This window comes from Aquarana catesbeiana, linkage group LG01 (genome assembly GCF_042186555.1).
Source record: "Aquarana catesbeiana isolate 2022-GZ linkage group LG01, ASM4218655v1, whole genome shotgun sequence".
In the NCBI taxonomy this organism is placed as follows: domain Eukaryota; kingdom Metazoa; phylum Chordata; class Amphibia; order Anura; family Ranidae; genus Aquarana; species Aquarana catesbeiana.
The window spans coordinates 946,528,529-946,546,289 of record NC_133324.1 but is presented as its reverse complement, the minus strand read 5'-3'; the positions used below and the strand labels follow the sequence as shown (position 1 = coordinate 946,546,289).

Sequence of the window (17,761 nt, the reverse complement as noted above, 5' to 3'; positions counted from 1 at the left end):
TACAAATAACATACTGTATTTATTGGCGTATAACACTCACTTTTTTACCATGAAAATTGGGGGCAAATAGCGTGTGCGTGTTATATGCCAATACTTCAATTTTAGCTGCCTCGGAGGGGACAAGGAGGGGGGCCGGATGAGCGCTGTCAGATTACATACAGCGAGAATCTCCTGTTTACTTGGCAGCCTCTGTAATAGGAAGTCCTGTCTCCTGGGCCGACATTGGACCACTGTTCTGTCTATCATAGGAGATTCTCTTTGTATGTAATCTGTCGGCGCTTGTCCCGCCCCCTCCCTGTCCCCTCTAGGCTGCAGGTGGACGTCAGTCAGGCTGCACTGATGGCAATGGTGAGGCTGCTGCATTGAAGGCAATCGTGAGGCTGTATTGATGTGGATTGATGAGGCTGCAGATGGGCACTGACCCTTATTTTGCTCCAAAGTTCCTTATTTAAAATTTTAGTTTTTTTCCTGAAACTTCCCTCTTAAAATGAATGTGCGTGTTATACGCTGATAAATACGGTACTTCCTATACCCTCATGTCTACATTTTTTTTCTCCACTGTGGGAAGCAATGGTTGTCACCCAGGCTAGACTTTAAACATGTCTTGCTTTGTTCATCACCATTACATGGTGGATGGATCGGACTAGTATTTTGCATAATAAAGAAAATATTGTGCTTTTGTTTAAGGACAAGGACATAGCATTTCTGGCAAGATCAACAGGTATTTTTTGAAAACGTTCTTAGCCTGAAAAGGAAAAACTAATTCAGCCACCTCATCTACAACATAAGAACAGATAAGCTGCAATATAAAATGTTTTTTGATTAAGATACAATTTAACGCAGTATTGAGAGGTTATAGTATGCACTATATTACCAAAAGTATTGGGACACCTGCCTTTACACACACATGAACTTTAATGTCATCCCAGTCTTAGTCTGTAGGGCTCATAACTGAGTTGGTCCACCCTTTGCAGCTATAACAGCTTCAACTCTTCTGGGAAGGCCGTCCACAAAGTTTAGGAGTGTGTCTTTTGGCATGTTTGACCGTTCTTCCAGAAGCGCATTTGTGAGGTCAGGCACTGATGTTGGATGAGAAGGCCTGGCTCGTAGTCTCCACTCTAATTCATCCCAAAGGTGTTTTATCTGGTTGAGGTTAGGACTCTGTGCAGGCCAGTCATGTTCCTCCACCTCAAACTCGCTCCTCCATGTCTTTATGGTCCTTGCTTTATGCACTGGTGCTCAGTCATGTTGGAACAGGAAGGGACCACCATCCCCAAACTGTTCCCACAAAGTTGGGAGCATGAAATTGTCCAAAATGTTTTGGTATGCTGAGAGGTTCCCTCACTGGAACTAAGGGGCCAAGCCCAACCCTGAAAAACAAACCCACACCATAATCCCCCCTCCACCAAATGATTTTTACTAGTGCACAAAAGCAAAGTTCATAAAGACATAGATGAGCGAGTTTGAGGTGGAGGAACATGACTGGCCTGCACAGAGTCCTGACCTCAACCAGATAGAACAGCTTTGGGATGAATTAGTGGAGACTGCGAGCCAGGCCTTCTCATCCAACATCAGTGCCTGACCTCACAAATGTTCTTCTGGAAGAATGGTCAAACATTCCCATAGAGACACTCCTAAACCTTGTGGACAGCCTTCTCATTAGAGTTGAAGCTGTTATAGCTGCAAAGGGTGGGCCAACTCAATATTGAACCCTACGGACTAAGACTGGGATGCCGTTAAAGTTCATGTGTGTGTGTGTAAAGGCAGGCGTCCCAATACTTTTAGTAATATAGTGTATTTCTCTGGGCAGTGATTAGAGATGTGTCCTATTACACAGTCCTGACTTCCTATGTTTCCTTATATTTCTGAGGTAGAAGAGCCCCTGCCTGGAAGGATCAGGTGGAAAGACAGCAAGTAACATTATAAAGTATTACATGAGGAGGAGTAGTTTTAATAAATCAGCTATTAGTATTCCCATTAACAATATCCAAATCTATATTCTGGGATGTGATCTGTCCCCACAGAAATGTATTAGTAACTATACACAGACAGACGGATTATTTAGACCAGAGTTTACCTTCCTTATTTAAATGTGAAAACTAGAGATGTGCACGATGGAAAAAGTTGTTTTTGTATCATAATCGTTCGTTGAGCTAATAATCTTTTTTTTGTCATATTCGTTATGTTAGACTGATTCGTTTTCAGATTTCGTTTTGTATATTCGTTATAAAAGAAAAAATAGGGGTGCAATTATTTACATTTGTGTATGTTGAGGTTGTTGCATGTTTTACATATGTGTGGAGATTTGATAGAATTTCATTGTCATTTGTGTTGCAATGACAATGTATTTATCTTATCTATATTCTATTTTTTTCTATTCTATTTTCCTTAATTCTATTTTAGTCTGTTCCTTTATTTTCTATTCTATTCTGCTTTATTCTACTCTATTCTTTTATTTTCTATTTGATTATATTCCTTTATATTCTGTTCTATTGTATTGTATTTCATTATTTTATGTTCTACTCTATTCTTTTCTATTCTATAAAGCAGCCTAAGTAGGAATCCTCTTCTTTCACTTTTATAGCTTACTGTATTGATTGCAATATGTTTCACAATCGAATTCAAATGTATATTTCAAATTCAAATTTGGATAACGCATTTCATTATTTATTTCGGATTTGTTGAAATTTGTTACTATTTTTGGTTGAGCTGGTAGACTTGTGTGTATTTTCAACTAAACTAACTATGTAACTATTGCGATTTGGAAATTCGGATACATCCAAATCTCTGAAGAGATTTTTTTTTAAATTTGATAATTTTTATTCATGATTAAACACAGTACATCACATTACTCAATATACAAGTTACCAAACAGTAATAAAACCTCCTAATACCTGATGTGGTATATAGGTTCACACTATAAAAGGTACATTTCTGCTTTTCACCCCCCCCCCCTTGCACCACTATATATACCTTGTACCAAACTCTTTTCCCTATATATAACCCCAAACATATTACTACTACTCCTATATTAAGAACAACGTCCTCCCTATCTTCTTCTTACTCTATTTACTCTGTAGGGTGGGTCGCACTCATCAACCAGGGATTCCAGATTTTTTTTAATTCTCTTAGGTTTCCTGCCCTTACAAACACTGTCCTTTCTTTTCCTATTGTTTCCGACACTTCCCTACGCCAGTCAGCAACCGAAGGAGGTTTCTCAGCTTGCCATCTCTTGGTTATTCCCTTTCTTGCCTGATATAGGCATCTCCGCACTGCTTTTATTTTATCTCTCCCATTACCCAAGTTCCCACCTACCCCCAGAATACATAGCTTTGGATCTAGTTTGAGACTCACATTAAAAAACCTGTTTATATCCTCAATCACTTCTAACCAATAGCGGGATAATTTAGGGCATTTCCATACCATATGTAACAAATCTCCATTCATTTGGCATCTAGGACACTTGGGATCTACTCTTCTCCCCCATTTAAACAGTTTTTGGGGGGTATAGTATGCCCTATGGCAGTAGCATTAGGTGCAAAAATTTCTTAGCTGGCGAGACTGAGACCTGGTGGCCTCCCTTCAACACCTCCCTCCACTGGGCATCCGATATTATCCCCAGGTCTCTTTCCCACTTCCCCCTAAACCTAAGTTTATTTGGTCCTTCCCTGCTATTTCTGAAGATATGTTGGTAGAGTTCAGCTATTAATCCCTCAAAACTCTCTATCATCTGGGGGATGGGTGATTGGCTCCAGTTCGGACCTTGTTCCCCATACTGGGCCTGTAGTGCATGCCTAATTTGGATATAGCCAAAATATGACTGCTTCGGGACACCAAACTCTTCTTTTAGGGAGGCAAAGGATTTCAGCACATTACCATTATATAATTGCTCTAGTTTAGTTATCCCCCTTGCCTCCCATGTTTTAATTTTTCCTATCTTTGTTAGTTCTTGAAGATGTTTGTTATCCCAAAGAGGCATATTCCCCACTATCCTCCCCATACCTTTCAGACTTTTAATACTTTTCCAAATTTTTAGCATTAGTTTGACTGTGGGAGTCCTATATGCAAACGAGTTTGCCTCCAACACCTCCAGCACTCGTCTATGGGGTGCACCTGCAGTCATTATACCAAGGTTATTATTACCCATAGGTCCGATACCTGTTCTCAGATGTTGCAGCTGAGCTGCCAGAAAGTAGCAACATGGATGCGGGACCGCCATGCCCCCCTCACCCATTGCAAGCTGTAGGGTCTGCAAACTTATCCTTGGATGCCCCCCCCTCCACACAAGCCCTCTAAACAGCATATCTATTTTTTTGAACCATTTACCATATATCCAAACTGGTGAATTATGTAAGATATACAATAATTGGGGCATCCACAGCATTTTAACCAGGTTGCACCTTCCAGCTACCGACAAAGGGAGTCCTTTCCATATATCAACCTTTTTTTTAAATTTCTCCAATAATGGGGCCATGTTATTATTTAAGAAATGGTCTGGATCCCTTGTTACCTGGATCCCTAAATATTTGGTTTTCTCCACTATTTTTAATGGGGTTTCTTCCAGAAAAGTACCTTGTTTGATGGGGTCTAGCAGGACAGACTTTTCCCAGTTTATAGTGAGGCCGGAGACCTCGCCAAAGTCTGCAAAGACTCCCATCACCTGTCTTAGTGATCCTTCCGTGTTCCCCAGGAAAATAAGGACATCATCCGCGTATAACGCGATCTTCTCCTCCCTGGTCCTTCTCTGAAACCCCTCCACCATCCTATTTTGTCTTACCGCCGCGGCCACTGGTTCCATAGCTAAGGCAAAGATCAGGGGTGAAAGAGGACACCCCTGTCTTGTACCTCTCTCCAACTGAAACTTGCTAGAGAGTACATTGTTAGTTCTGACCCTAGCTATGGGATAACTATATAGGATTTTCACCCACCTCCTAAATGAGGGGCCGAAGCCATACACCTTCAGAACCTGCCAGATAAATCCCCATTCAAGACTATCGAAAGCCTTCCCTACATCCAACATCATGACAGCTCTAGTACCCATGTTTTCTATTGGAATCTGCAGATTCAGAAATAGCCTCCTTATATTCTCACTTGTTGACCTTTGGGGGATAAAACCTGTTTGATCCGGGTGGACTAAGCTATGAATTATCTTTTGAAGCCTAGTGGCCAAAATTTTAGCCAGAATTTTTACGTCTGAACACAATAAAGAGATAGGTCTATACGATCCAGGTTCCAAGGGATCTTTCCCTTCTTTAGGTATCATTATAATTGTGGCCTCCGTCATTGATTCGGGCAGCCTCCCTTCCTGATATGCCCACTCAAACACCTTGAGAAGTTCCGGTAGCAGTATCTCCCCATATTTTTTGTAGATCTCTGCCGGGAGACCATCTAGAACCGGAGATTTTTGATTGGTCAGTTGTTTTACAGCGGCTTTAACCTCTTCTAATGAGATTGGGGCCTCCAGGGTCTCGATCTCCAGCTCTGTAAGGGAGGACAACGCAATTTACCTAAAGAATCTTTCCATTATCTCTCCTGCCACTGGCCCCTGGGATTTATATAGTTCTTCATAGTATTTCTTGAATGTTTCATTTATTTTATCTGGTTGATATGTAGTCTCACCTTCCCTGATACTAATGGCGGGAATTATTGGGGGGGCAATAGCAATATGAGCTAATATCTTCCCTACTTTTTCCCCCTCTCCGAACATTATATGTTTTTGGAATGCTCTTTTATTTTCAGCTTTCCTAGACATTACCTCTTTATATATTGATTGCTTATTTTCCCACCTTTGATAATTTTCCGGGGATGGGTTTTCCACAAGCTCCCTTTCTGCTACTAGGATCTCATCTCTAGCATTCTCTTCCTCAGCCTTTGATGCTCTGTTTACTCTTGAGATCTGCTGGATCAATATTCCCCTCATGTACGCTTTCAGCGCATCCCACATTACCCCTCTTGCCACTGAGTCCTCATTTAGAACTATAAATTCTCTCAGCTTTGCTATGGTCTCCTTTGTGTCCTCAAGAATCTCGAGCCACACTGGATTCAGTTTCCAAGTACCCCATTGTTTCCTTATCCCGATATCCATCCTAACTGTCACCGGTGTGTGGTCCGAGATTCCTCTTGGATGATAAGTTATATCACTGACCAATGAAGCGGCCATGTCATTACCTAAAATAAAGTCTATTCTTGACAGTGAAGAGTGGGTACTAGAGTGGCACGAAAACTGTTGTACCCCGGGGTTTCTCACTCTCCACAGGTCCATCAGCCCCGCCTCTTCGAGAAACTGGCCCATTCGGATCCCACATGGATTCTGTCCCGCTTTTCCTGGGGGGAATTTGTCTAATTCTTTATTTATTATAACATTAAAATCCCCTACTACAATGACAGGGATCCTCGGTTTGTCTACCACAAACTCCAGCAGGCTATATAAAACTTCTAATTTAAAAGGTGGAGGGTTATAAATATTTGCTATTATACAATCCTGATTCCCTATCGTGCAGTGTAAGAAAACATATCAGCCCCCTTCATCTATCTTGCTCTGTCTGCAGGAAAACACAATCCCCTTCCTAATCAGCACCCCCACCCCCCTCGAATAAGAGGAGTGCACCGCATGGTACTGATTCTGAAATTTTTTGTTCTTAATAAATGCTTTTGTCTCCCTGGTCAGATGCGTTTCCTGCAGGCAGGCAATATCTAGTCTAAGTGCGTCTAACAAATCGAATACCTGCGCTCTTTTTAGGGGAGTACCCAATCCCCTAACATTCCATGAGCCAATCTTTATTCCCATTAGCTATTTGCGAATAAGATTATCACTGCGAAGAAGAAAAAACCCCAAACCCCAGTGACCAAGTGTGGGAATATTCTCCATATTCCGTGAGTTATACCCATAAAAAAAGAAAACAAAAGAAAAACAATACATAGTTCCCTATCAAATCTACCTCGGTGCTTAATTGTAATATCAACTATACAAATTTCATTATCCATATCCTTTGTGTCTTTATATAATGTAATATACCTTATACTTAATGTGTTACTTGGTACCTTATATTGCATTTTAATTTTCCTGTGCTCTTTACCCCCTCCCCCCCTCCCCACCCCTCCCCCACCCCCCCTCCCTCCCATGTACTAGTTTATTTACCCATCCTTCCTCCCTCCCAACTTTCCCATACCACTCTAGGTTACCCCTCCAGGCTTTTTTAATGGCCGACCCATATCCATCTACCCTTCCGTACTCAGCTCTGCGTTTCTGAAGATCCGGGGAGAAATCGGGGAATATTGATATCCTTGCATCTTTATATAGGATCTTCCCCATTTCACGAGCTTTGTGTAAGAGTTTTACTTTATCCTTGTAGTTTAAAAATTTAACTAGAAACGGTCTTGGGGGGGTTTCCCGGTGGGGGGGGCCTAAACGGAACTCTATGCGCCCTTTCTATAGAAAACTGCTGTGTAAATGTTTCACCTCCAAATACCCCCAACACCCAGTTCTCCAAAAATACAATAGGGTCCGGGCCTTCACACCCCTCAGGGATTCCCACCACTCTGACATTGTCCCTGCGAAGTCTATTTTCCATTTCATCGACTTTCCCTACAAGCTTTTCAATTTTTTCCCTCCAGATCTTTGCTTCTTGTTTCATAGGGAATAAATCATCCTCTATTAGACTTATTCTCTTTTCCGCTTCCGTCACCCTTTCAGTTGTCATCTTAAGATCCTGGCGTACTAGGGTCAGCTCCTCTTTAATGTCCTTCATTTGCTCTCCCAGTGCCCCCAAAGAGTGGTTGCATGCGCTTATTGCCAATAAAATATCCTTTAGGGAGGGTTCTCCTTCCACTATGGAGATTGGAGCGGCTAAGGCCTCCATTTCCTTGCTAACGGCTCCTAAGCCTTTTGTAGTAGGATTCTTTGTACTGGGGATGCCTATAGACTGACCCGTATGACCCTGGCTTTTCCTGTCTGTTACTGACTTGATCTGAGCTTGCTGTCCTCCCTTATTTGGGGTATGTTCTGCTGCCAGGACCAGTTTCTCTAATTTAGCGGAAGCTGCCACCACCGCAGCTGTTGCCCCCACCACAGTAAGATGCGGACCTTTTTCCTTCTCCTTGTCTTTAGCTGACCGTAAGGATTGAGTTCCCATATTTTCCTGGCTGGGATGCTCCTCTCCCTTTCTTCTCCCTGTCATATTGATTTTCTCCAGGTTGTCTTGTTCTCCTTAAACCTCTTATATGCTTATACACTTGCACCGCCAACTGTTGATATCTTATTTAATTGCTCCTTATTACCAGTCTGGCCATTTACCAAAAATCAAGCTTACACAAAGGTGCCCAACAACAGTCCTGGTCTGGTATCTGGCCTCACACCCCCTTGGGCACAGATCTTAATAAGATATCAATAAGTCATACAGAGTTCTTGTATATCAGGTCCCTCCAGAGCTCACAGTCCCCCTTCTCTACTACAGGCCACTTAGGGTCCCTTAATGCACCCCTTCACAGTTCTTATTATTAACCCAGCAGTAGGGGGTCAGATCAGTCCAATAAACAGCAGGGGAAATCGGCTCAGTACCTCCCTTCCATACTGCAAGGGGGAACTTTAATCCAGCTTTTAGACAGGGATCAACCTAGGGGGAGACTTCAGGGGTTTTTTCTTCAGGGTTCAGGATTCCGCCGTCAATGCTTATCAATATGCAGTATACAGCTAACAGACCACAACACAGTTCAAACAGGATACATTTACTGTGTACCTGTTTCTTGCTTGCAGCGGTCTCTCTGAGGCTCCGTCTCCTCACTCACACTGGCAGCCAGACCGAGCTCACGCTTACTTTCTCCTCTCTCGCGATGCTTGTGATGTCAGCGCTAAGCTCTGTATCCCCCCTCGGCTCCCGCCGACCTCACACTGCCCCGAGCGGCGTCCCGAGCAACGCCCCCGTACGCCGCACCAGCGGCCGCTCCAGCAATCCCAGCAGGCAAGGATTCCGCGATCCACCAAGTACTCCCAGGATCAGGATAGCTCAGCAGGGAGGACCGAAGCCCAGCACAGTTCTACAGGTATCTATGCGGATACAGGGTGATGCGGATACAGGGTGAAGCGACTAGCAATTAGCCACAGGGCTTGCAGTGCTTCATGGAGCGAGATGGGTTCACATACTCACTCCACTCCTCTCACCTCCATCCGCTTCCGGCCACGCCCCACCATCGACGTAATCCGAACTTCAGTTCGTAACAAAACAAATCGCACATGTCTAGTGAAAACAACATACCTGGAGCTGGGACATCCCTGCGCATAGGAGGTCCCTCCACATGTGTCTTGGTGTCCTTGTTGACAGCTACATAGGCTGTGAGAGAGGAGACAACACCAGACTGCAGACTGGTCTCCAAGATCTTCTTCACATCTTCAGATGGTGACTCTGTTCCATGGTCCAGTTCAGAGATCAGAGTTTTGGCTGCCAGCCTGTGAATTGTGGGCCTGGAAAAGAATTGAGAGTGCATGAGGAAACCCAGACGATGGCATTAGTGGATGGTGGCTGAGGATACCAGAGATCTGACAGTCTATGGATGTGGATCTTAAAAAAAAATAGCCAGTGCGTGAGGAAACCAGGACTATGGTCGTCTGTGGATTGTGGCTGAGAGAAAATAGACAATGAATGAGAAGATCTGAGCTCTGCTAGTCTGAATGGTGGGTAAGAGAAGATAGACAGTGCATGAGAAGATCCAAGCTCTGCTAGGCTGAATGGTGAGTAAGAGAAGAAATGCAGTGCGTGAGAAGACCCAAAGCTCTGCCAGTCTGTGAATGGTGAGTAAGAGAAGATAGACAGCGCATGAGAAGACCAGAGCTCTGCCAGTCTGTGAATGATGGGTAAGAGAAGAAATGCAGAAGAAGAAATGCAGTGCATGAGAAGACTCGATCTATGCTAGTCTGTGAATGGTGGGTAAAAGAAGAAATGCAGAAGAAGAAATGCAGTGCATGAGAAGACTCGATCTCTGCTAGTCTGTGAATGGTGGGTAAGAGAGGGTAGACCGTGCATGAGAAGTTTTGGAGCTCTGCCAGTCTGTAAATGGTGGGTAAGAGAAGATAGACATCTTCCTCGGCTTCTTCTTCCCGGTTCACTCTCCGGACGATCTGCCTCAATGGGAGTCTCCCGCTGTGTGACGCTTCTGTTCTTCTGACAGCTCTTATATAACTGAGGGCGGGGCCACCCGGAGACCCCGCCTCCCTCTGACCCACGGGGGCTTCCCTATGGCTTTCCCTGTGCTGTCAGAGGGGGCGAGGTCACCCGTTTACGTAAATTTTTGGACATTTTTGACACTTTTTTTGTGAAATGGTAGAGGTACATTTGTACCCCATTACCAATTCACAAAGAGGGGGACCGGGATCTGGGGGTCCCCTTTTTAAAGGGGGCTTCCAGATTCCGATAAGCCCCCCGCCCGCATACCCCCACAACCACCGGGCAAGGGTTGTGGGGATGAGGCCCTCCCCATGTTGAAGGCATGTGGCCTGGTACGGTTCAGGAGGGGGGTCGCTCTCTCATCCCCCCCTTTTCCTGCGGCCTGCCAGGTTGCATGCTCAGATAAGGGTCTGGTATGGATTTTTGGGGGGACCCCACGCCATTTTTTAAAAAAATTTTGGCGCGGGGTTCCCCATAAAATCCATACCAGACCTGAAGCGTCTGGTATGGATTTTGAGGGGGACCCCCACGCCATTTTTTTTTTAATTTTGGCGCGGGGTTCCCCTTAACATCCCTACCAGAAGGGCCTAGTATGGAATTTAGGGGGACCCCCCACGCAATTTTATTTTTTAATTTTGGTTCGGGGTTCCCCTTAATATTCATACTAGACCCAAAAGGCCTGGTAAATGACTGTGGGGGAATCCCATGCCATTTTTTTCAAAGACTTTTATGTGTATTGCAGAGACCTGACAATTCATTTTAACCGCGAGTAGTTTTAAATGACTTTTTTCCTTTAGAAATGTAATTTTTCTCTCGGACTGTTCTAAACATGGGAAACATGCGCTACTTTACAGGCATACTATAGACACCCCCCCAGGTATGAAATTTTCAAGGAATATTTCACTTTTATTGTTTCCCTTTAAGCATTATTAAAATCATTGCTCCCGAAAAAACGGCTGTTTTTAAAACTTTTTTTTGCATTGATACATGTCCCCTGGGGCAGGACCCGGGTCCCCAAACACTTTTCATGACAATAACTTGCATATCAACCTTTAAAATTAGCACTTTTGATTATGTTTGTGTCCCATAGACTTTAATGGTGTTCGAACAAATTTTTTGCCTGTTCGCATGTTCTGCTGCGAACCGAACAGTGTTTGGCTTATCCCTAGTGGTGACTCTAAATAGATAACCAAGGAAATGTTTCAAAAATAATGTGAGGTATTTTCAAATACTAAATATTGACCTTTCCGCGTTCTGCACTTTCAGGGGGAAACGAAGATCATTCTTTATGATTTCATCTTTAAACTTGTACTGCAGACAGACCTGACCGTCAGCTTCATTCTCCACCTAGGAAATAATTAAAGAAAGTGTAAATCACTTCAAGCTCTGAGTTCTGAGCTCTTATATATAATGGATAACATACAGTGTAAATGGGCGTTAGACCCCTTTCACATTGGAGTGTTTTGCAGGCGCTATAGAGTTAAAAATAGCGCCTTCAAAACGCCCTAAAACTGCTGCTCTATTCATTCCAGTGTGAAAGCCCGAGGGCTTTCACACTGGAGCAGTGCGCTGGCAGGGAGTCAAAAAAAGTCCTGCCAGCAGCTTCTTTGGAGCGGTGAAGGAGCGGTGAACTCACTGCTCCTCCACCACTCCTCCCCATTGAAATCAATAGGGCACCGCTGCTATACCACTGCGGCAGAATTTTGCGGGTGGATGTAACCCCTTTTTGTCCGCTAGTGGGGGTTTTAACCCCCGCTAGCGGCCGAATAGCGCCGCTAAAACGGCGCTAAAAATAGCGCCGATTTACTGCTGATGCCTGGGCGTCGGCAGTGTGAAAGGGGTCTTAGGTTTAAGTTAAGAAACACCTAGTAACCTTGTTCTCACAGTCCCATTTAGCAAGGCAGGTGGGATTTGTACAGCAAGTCCTTAGCATATAACAACCAAATTATCTGCTTTTTTTCGAGCCATTACCTAAACTGAGGTTAGTTCCTGACAAACAAGGTGTCTCCTAATGGGTTCGCGAAAGCAAACAGGCAACTCTTGTATCTTCTGTTCTGTCAGCAATCAGCCTTTTCACCTAGCAGAATGCTCCCAGCAAAAAGAGTGAGAGAAAAAGATAGCCCTCAGTCAGCTTATATATATATATATGTATATATATATATATATATATATATATATATATATATATATATATATATATATATATATATATATATATACCGTATTTATCGGCGTATAACACGCACATTCATTTTAAGAGGGAAGTTTCAGGAAAAAAACTAAAATTTTAAATAAGGAACTTTGGAGCAAAATAAGAAGGGTCAGTGCCCATCTGCAGCCTCATCAATCCACATCAATACAGCCTCACGATTGCCTTCAATGCAGCAGCCTCACCATTGCCATCAGTGCAGCCTGACTGACGTCCACCTGCAGCCTAGAGGGGACAGGGAGGGGGCGGGACGAGTGCCGTCAGATTACATACAAAGAGAATCTATGATAGACAGAACAGTGGTCCAATGGTGGCCCAGGAGACAGGACTTCCTATTACAGAGGCTGCCAAGTAAACAGGAGATTCTCGCTGCATGTAATCTGACAGCGCTCGTCCGGCCCCCCTCCTTGTCCCCTCCGAGGCAGCTAAAATTGAAGTATTGGCGTATAACACGCACACGCTATTTGTCCCCGATTTTCATGGTAAAAAAGTGAGTGTTATACGCCAATAAATACAGTATATATATATTAATAAAGAGGTCTAGTTGCCATGTAAGATGCAGCCCAAGGAATAGATGCTTTTCACACCCAAAGCTCTATAAATCCTCCAGTACCTAGCACAGAACTTATAAAGATTCTGAGATGCTCCTCTTATGGTACTTTGTTTTGTTGTGATCTTGGAACATATTGCATATTAATTAAATTCCACCCACCCACACCTTAAACCATAGCCATCTTCACAGAAAGCCTGCCTACTCTGTATATACGTTGTCCACTTTCCCTCAGATTGGGTCTTTGGTACCACCAGCAAAGCCTATATCAATCTGGAAATATACCCACACCTCTTCATCTCTGCTAAACCCCATCCCACCCCAACTTTGTAATCTTCATTTAAAAATATTTTTCTGCAGCCTTGAAACTGAAGTAACACACAAAAAACACAATCTTCCCTGGGCTCACAGACCTTTCCCTTCAGCTGAGCATAGACAATAGATCTTTGACCGTGGAAGATGGCAGTGGGGACTTTGGACAGGACGATGGCTTCCACACTGGAAGGAAGGGTCCATTTTAGAGAGATGTCCTTCACAGAGGGCTGTAAGGAGCATTTTAGTGCCCGAAGAACCTGGAGAGTAAAGTAAAAAGAAACAGAAAAAATAAGTGTAACTTAAAAGTAGAACTTGGGCCACAAATAACAAGATAAAAATGAAAAACAGACTTTAATGCAATATCCGCCTTAAATTCAGAGATTTTCCCACAGTACTTTTTTTTTCTGTCATCAGATGTCCTCAGTCTGATGGCCAACATCATTCAACCCACTTGCTTTGAACCCAGGTCCTCCTAAGCCCCAGTTTGTGACTGGACAGTGAAAGGAGAAGCAGCACAGTGGTCACCTCATCTTTCTGTCATTCAGGATAGGGGGGTGTATGAATGGGAGTTGCCTATATGGCAAACCTGAATGGCATACACACACTTATAAATGAATCCCAGCTTTCTTACTACTTTATAACTTTAAGATTAAGGTTCATCTTCCTGGTGGGGTGAACTGAGTACCTTTTTTATCCTTCACCCTACCAGATTTGGATCTACCCAAGGTAAATCCTGCCTGTTCATGGTTTGAGGTCCTGACAAACTAATACAGGATTATGCAGGGTCGAATGCTTTGTAACCATAATGCACTGCAAAGGCCTTTGTTCTTAGGTCATCTGGCTTAGGAAAGGCAATCACTGCGGCTTTGTTTGTGTGATTTTTATTTTATGTTGGGGTGCTCAAAGTGCAGAATCATTTGCCTGGGTAAGAGTCTGGTTGGAATATTAAGGTAAACCCTATATGTTTGCCCCTTTCACACTGGAGCGTTTTGCAGGCGCTATAGCATTAAAAATAGCCTGCAAACCGCCATAAAACAGCTGCTCCATTCACTCCAGTGTGAAAGCCCGAGGGCTTTCACACTAGTGCGGTGCGCTGGCAGGACGTTGGAAAAAGTCCTGCCAGCAGCTTCTTTGGAGCGGTGAAGGAGCGGTGAACTCACCGCTCCTCCACCGCTGCTCCCCATTGAAATCAATGGGGCAGTGCTGCGATTTGCCGGCGGATTTAACCCCTTTTCAGAAACTAGCAGGGGGTTAAAACCGCCTTCTAGCGGCCGAATAGCGCGCTAAAAATAGCACCGCTTTACCGCTGACAGCACAGTGTGAAGGGGGTCTTAATGTGGGATTTAAGGATGTGTTTTGTGGGATTGTTTCCTTTTTTTTTTGGGAGGGAGGGTAAGTGTTATTAGAAGTTTCATGTGAACTGTGTTGGAGTTTGTTGATAAAGTGGTGTGTGTAAGAATATATGAAAAAAAAAAAAAGAAGGGAAACCCTATACCGCTTTCCCCACCCGTTTTTATTCTGACATTCAATATGTTAGAAATCTTATTGGGATGCTGCAGTTGTATGTAATCTAAGCTAATTTAAAAAGAAAAAATATTTCTACAGCCAAATATGTGCTGCCAGTGTATGCTGTCACTGAGACTGTCTGTGATAATAGCACTGGTCCATAACACTACATACAGCTTCAAGGCATTCCTCAACCATGGTATTTAACCACTTGCCGACCGGATCACGCCGATATACTTCGGCAAAGTGGCATGTTCCTGCGAATCGCCGTATGGGTAAGTGGTCCCCTTTAACCACTTCAGCCCGGACCAATATGCTGCCTAAGGAGCAGAGGACTTTTTCCAATTTGGCACTGTGTCGCTTTAACTGCTAATTGCGCGGTCATGCAATGCTGTACCCAAATGAAATTTGCATCCTTTTCTTCCCACAAATAGAGCTTTCTTTTGATGGTATTTGATCACCTCTGCCGTTTTTATTTTTTGCGCTATAAACGGAAAATGACCGAACATTTTGAAAAAAAAAGATATTTTCTACTGTTTGTTATAAAAAAAATCCAATAAACTCAATTTTAGTCATACATTTAGGCCAAAATGTATTCGGCCACATGTCTTTGGTAAAAAAAAGTCAATAAGCGTATATTTATTGGTTTGTGCAAAAGTTATAGCGTCTACAAACTAGGGTACATTTTCTGGAATTTACACAGCTTTTAGTTTATGACTGCCTATGTCATTTCTTGAGGTGCTAAAATGGCAGGGCAGTACAAACCCCCCAAATGACCCCATTTTGGAAAGTAGACACCCCAAGGAAATTTCTGAGAGGCATGTTGAACCCATTGAATATTTGTTTTTTTTGTCCCAAGTGATTGAATAATGACAAAAAAAAATATATTTACAAAAAGTTGTCACTAAATGATATATTGCTCACACAGGCCATGGGCCTATGTGGAATTGCACCCCAAAATACATTCAGCTGCTTCTCCTGAGTACGGGGATACCACATGTGTGGGACTTTTTGGGAGCCTAGCTGCGTACGGGGCCCTGAAAACCAATCACCGCCTTCAGGATTTCTAAGGGTGTAAATTTTTGATTTCACTCTTCACTGCCTATCACAGTTTCGGAGGCCATGGAATGCACAAGTGGCACAAACCCCCCCCAAATGACCCCATTTTGGAAAGTAGACACTCCAAGCTATTTGCTGAGAGGCATGGTAAGTATTTTGCAGCTCTCATTTGTTTTTGAAAATGAAGAAAGACAAGAAAAAACATTTTTTTTTTCTTTTTTCAATTTTCAAAACTTTGTGACAAAAAGTGAGGTCTGCAAAATACTCACTATAGCTCTCAGCAAATAGCTTGGAGTGTCTACTTTCCAAAATGGGGTAATTTGGGGGGGTTTTGTGCCACCTGGGCATTCCATGGCCTCCGAAACTGCGATAGGCAGTGAAGAGTGAAATCAAAAATTTACGCCCTTAGAAAGCCTGAAGGCGGTGCTTGGTTTTCGGGGTCCCGTACGCGGCTAGGCTCCCAAAAAGTCTCACACATGTGGTATTCCTGTACTCAGGAGAAGCAACAGAATATATTTTGGGGTGTAATTTCACATATTCCCATGGCATGTTTGAGCAATATATCATTTAGTGACAACTTTGTGCAAAAAAAAAAAAAATTTGTCTCTTTCCCGCAACTTGTGTCACAATATAAAATATTCCATGGACTCGACATGACTCTCAGCAAATAGCTTGGGGTGTCTACTTTCCAAAACGGGGTCATTTGGGGGGTTTTGAACTGTCCTGGCATTTTATGCACATCATTTAGAAGTTTATGTCACACATCACCCACTCTTCTAACCACTTGAAGACAAAGCCCTTTATGACACTTTTTGTTTACATGAAAAAATTATTTTTTTTTGCAAGAAAATGACTTTGAACCCCCAAACATTATATATTTTTTTAAAGCAAATGCCCTACAGATTAAAATGGTTGGTGTTTCATTTTTTTTTTTCACACAGTATTTGCGCAGTGATTTTTCAAACGCATTTTTTGGGGAAAAAACACACTTTTTAAAATTTTAATGCACTAAAACACACTATATTGCCCAAATGTTTGATGAAATAAAAAAGATGATCTTAGGCCGAGTACATGGATACCAAACATGACATGCTTTAAAATTGCGCACAAACGTGCAGTGGCGACAAACTAAATACATTTTTAAAAGCCTTTAAAAGCCTTTACAGGTTACCACTTTAGATTTACAGAGGAGGTCTACTGCTAAAATTACTACCCTCGATCTGACGACTGACGCTTGCGTTCGCCTTTGCATAAGAGCAGGGGGGGGGACAGAGGTGCTTTTTTTTTTTTTTTTTTTGCTTTTTTTTGCTTTTTTATCTTATTTTTAAACTGTTCCTTTCATCTTTTTTTTAATCATTTTTATTGTTATCTCAGGGTCCAGGAATGTAAATATCCCCTATGATAGAAATAGGTAGTGACAGGTACTCTTTTTTGAAAAAATTGGGGTCTATTAGACCCTAGATCTCTCTTCTGCCCTCAAAGCATCTGACCACACCAAGATCGGTGTGATAAAATGCTTTCCCAATTTCCCAATGGCGCTGTTTACATCCGGCAAAATCTAAGTCATGAAATGCTCGTAGCTTCCGGTTTCTTAGGCCATAGAGATGTTTGGAGCCACTCTGGTCTCTGATCAGCTCTATGGTCAGCTGGCTGAATCACCGGCTGCATTCTCAGGTTCCCTGTTGAGACAGGAGAGCCAGAGAAAAACACGGAAGACGGTGGGAATGGGGGGGGCATTCTCTCCCACTGCTTGTAAAAGCAGTCTAGAGGCTAATTAGCCACTAGGATTGATTTTACATGAAAGCCGACCTCTGGCTGAAAAGAATGATACCAAGATGATACATAAACCTGCAGGCATCATTCTGGTATAACCACTCAAAGTCGTGAATGGCGTACCTGAAGACAAAAAAATGGTTAACAATAAGACACAGTAAATGGTAAAGTATAAAAAATTGCATACCTGAA

At 42.9% G+C, this 17,761-nt stretch overlaps 1 protein-coding gene across 9 annotated transcripts in view; it reads right to left on the bottom strand.

Annotated features, from left to right (window-relative positions):
• The window catches only part of LOC141121275 (von Willebrand factor A domain-containing protein 5A-like), a 169,088-nt gene that overhangs the window by 66,062 nt on the left and 85,265 nt on the right, over positions 1 to 17,761 (bottom strand). For all 9 annotated transcript variants that reach the window (XM_073611083.1, XM_073611073.1, XM_073611072.1 and 6 more), the window contains exons 12-14: positions 13,330 to 13,488; positions 11,401 to 11,504; positions 9,252 to 9,457 (exon numbers count right to left, since the gene is read on the bottom strand). In XM_073611083.1, the coding sequence (XP_073467184.1) occupies positions 9,252 to 9,457; positions 11,401 to 11,504; positions 13,330 to 13,488 (469 nt within the window). The remainder of the gene's footprint in view (positions 1 to 9,251; positions 9,458 to 11,400; positions 11,505 to 13,329; positions 13,489 to 17,761) is intronic.